The sequence below is a fragment of the Nannobrachium achirus genome (assembly GCF_963921795.1).
Source record: "Nannobrachium achirus genome assembly, chromosome: 9".
Lineage (NCBI taxonomy): Eukaryota > Metazoa > Chordata > Actinopteri > Myctophiformes > Myctophidae > Nannobrachium > Nannobrachium achirus.
This window is the reverse complement of record NC_137818.1, coordinates 23,125,238-23,126,647: the sequence shown is the minus strand read 5'-3', so window position 1 is coordinate 23,126,647 and position 1,410 is coordinate 23,125,238. Positions and strand designations below refer to the sequence as shown.

The 1,410-nt window shown below is 58.7% G+C and overlaps 1 protein-coding gene across 1 annotated transcript in view; it reads left to right on the top strand.

Annotated features, from left to right (window-relative positions):
• Positions 1-525: 525 nt before the first annotated feature.
• The window catches only part of mtcl2 (microtubule crosslinking factor 2), a gene marked incomplete at its 5' end in the record, with an annotated part of 125,094 nt that continues 124,209 nt past the window's right edge, over positions 526-1,410 (top strand). The window contains one exon of the mRNA XM_080733006.1: positions 526-1,410. This exon is cut by the window's right edge and continues 78 nt beyond it. Within this exon, the coding sequence (XP_080589132.1) occupies positions 526-1,410 (885 nt within the window).

The following is a 1,410-nucleotide window of genomic DNA, read 5'->3' as shown; positions in this document are numbered from 1 at the left end:
AGAAAAGATGCGCTCCCTCCGCTCAGATAGCGGGCTTCTTGATGGAGAGAGGGAGGGAGAGAGAGAGGGGGAGAGAGAGAGAGAGAGAGAGAGAGAGAGAGAGAGAGAGAGAGAGAGAGAACGCGAGCACACTGCCTCTCTGTTCTCACTCTGACCGGCGAGTCGTTCATAACAGAGAAAAGGAGAACCGGCTGAGTGGAGCGACCAAGCGACAGGGAAGGAAAGGAAGGAAGGAAGCCTATATCAACACAAAGCGGAATTATTTCCATCGAAAAACAAGACCTACATACAACTACACTACACACACAACGTGGAAGAGCGAGTGGACTCGTATCCAGCGGCTTTGCAGTCAGGATTTCCATTCCTTTCACTGTTGCATGTACGGCTCATTGTGGCATTTCTGAGGAGGATCCCTCTTTTTCTCCGGTGCCTTGCAGTTGTTTATTTGAACAACTTCTGCCTCCCTTTCTTGCCCTGCAGGGAGGGTTCATTTCGGTTTTCCCCGTGTTCGTTAAAGCGGAATGAATGACAAAAACAAAGGTTGATGTCCATAATTCGCCGACTCACCTCTTCGCCTCGCCCAAGGATCGGAGGGTGCCTCATCAACGGCAGAAAATGGAAAGCGGAGGCGGGACCGAGGGCTCGGACAGCCGGCAGACGATGCCCGAGCAACAACAACAACAACCGAGCGAGCCCTCGGAATTCCCCGCTAACAAGCCTGCGGGCGAGAAGAAGAAGAAGATCAACCGGGCACCGTCCCCAGCTAGACCGAAGGATGTACCCGGGTGGTCGCTGACCAAGATCCGTGGAGGGATTGGGACCCCGACCCTCAGCGTCAAGCCGGGAGCCATCCATCTGGGTAGCCGCGCTTCCAGGCGCAGCGCTTCGGGCAGCGTCGGCGTGAAAGACGCGAAGACGGAGAGAGGCGGTAAACTAACGGGCAAATCGTCCACCGTATCCCAGAAGGGCTCGGGGGGTAAAACGGCGAAGAACACCGGACGTAGAAAGGTTTCGGACGCCAGTATTGGATCCGACGACCTGTCCAAAGACTCCGGCTGCGCTCCCGGGAAGCTCTCGCCGACCGACAGCAGCTCCGAGCTGTCGGACTGCGCCTCGGAGGAAAACAAGCTCTCCGCGGACGCGGCCAGCAGCGATGCCGAGTCGAGGAGCAGCCGGTGCGGCGGGCTGGACGGCGAGAGGCCGGCCAAGGACGGCGTGTCGGCGGAGAGATCCAGCCGGCTGTCCGCTGCCAAGACCCACGCCCCGGAGAAGGACGAGAGGAACCGGCTGTCCCTGGGAGCGGACACCGGGGAAGGGAGCGTCTCTCCCGGCGACGAACGATCCATCACCTCGTTTGACAGCAGGGTCCCCGCCAGCACATCTCTGGCTTTCTCCGACCTCACAACAGAG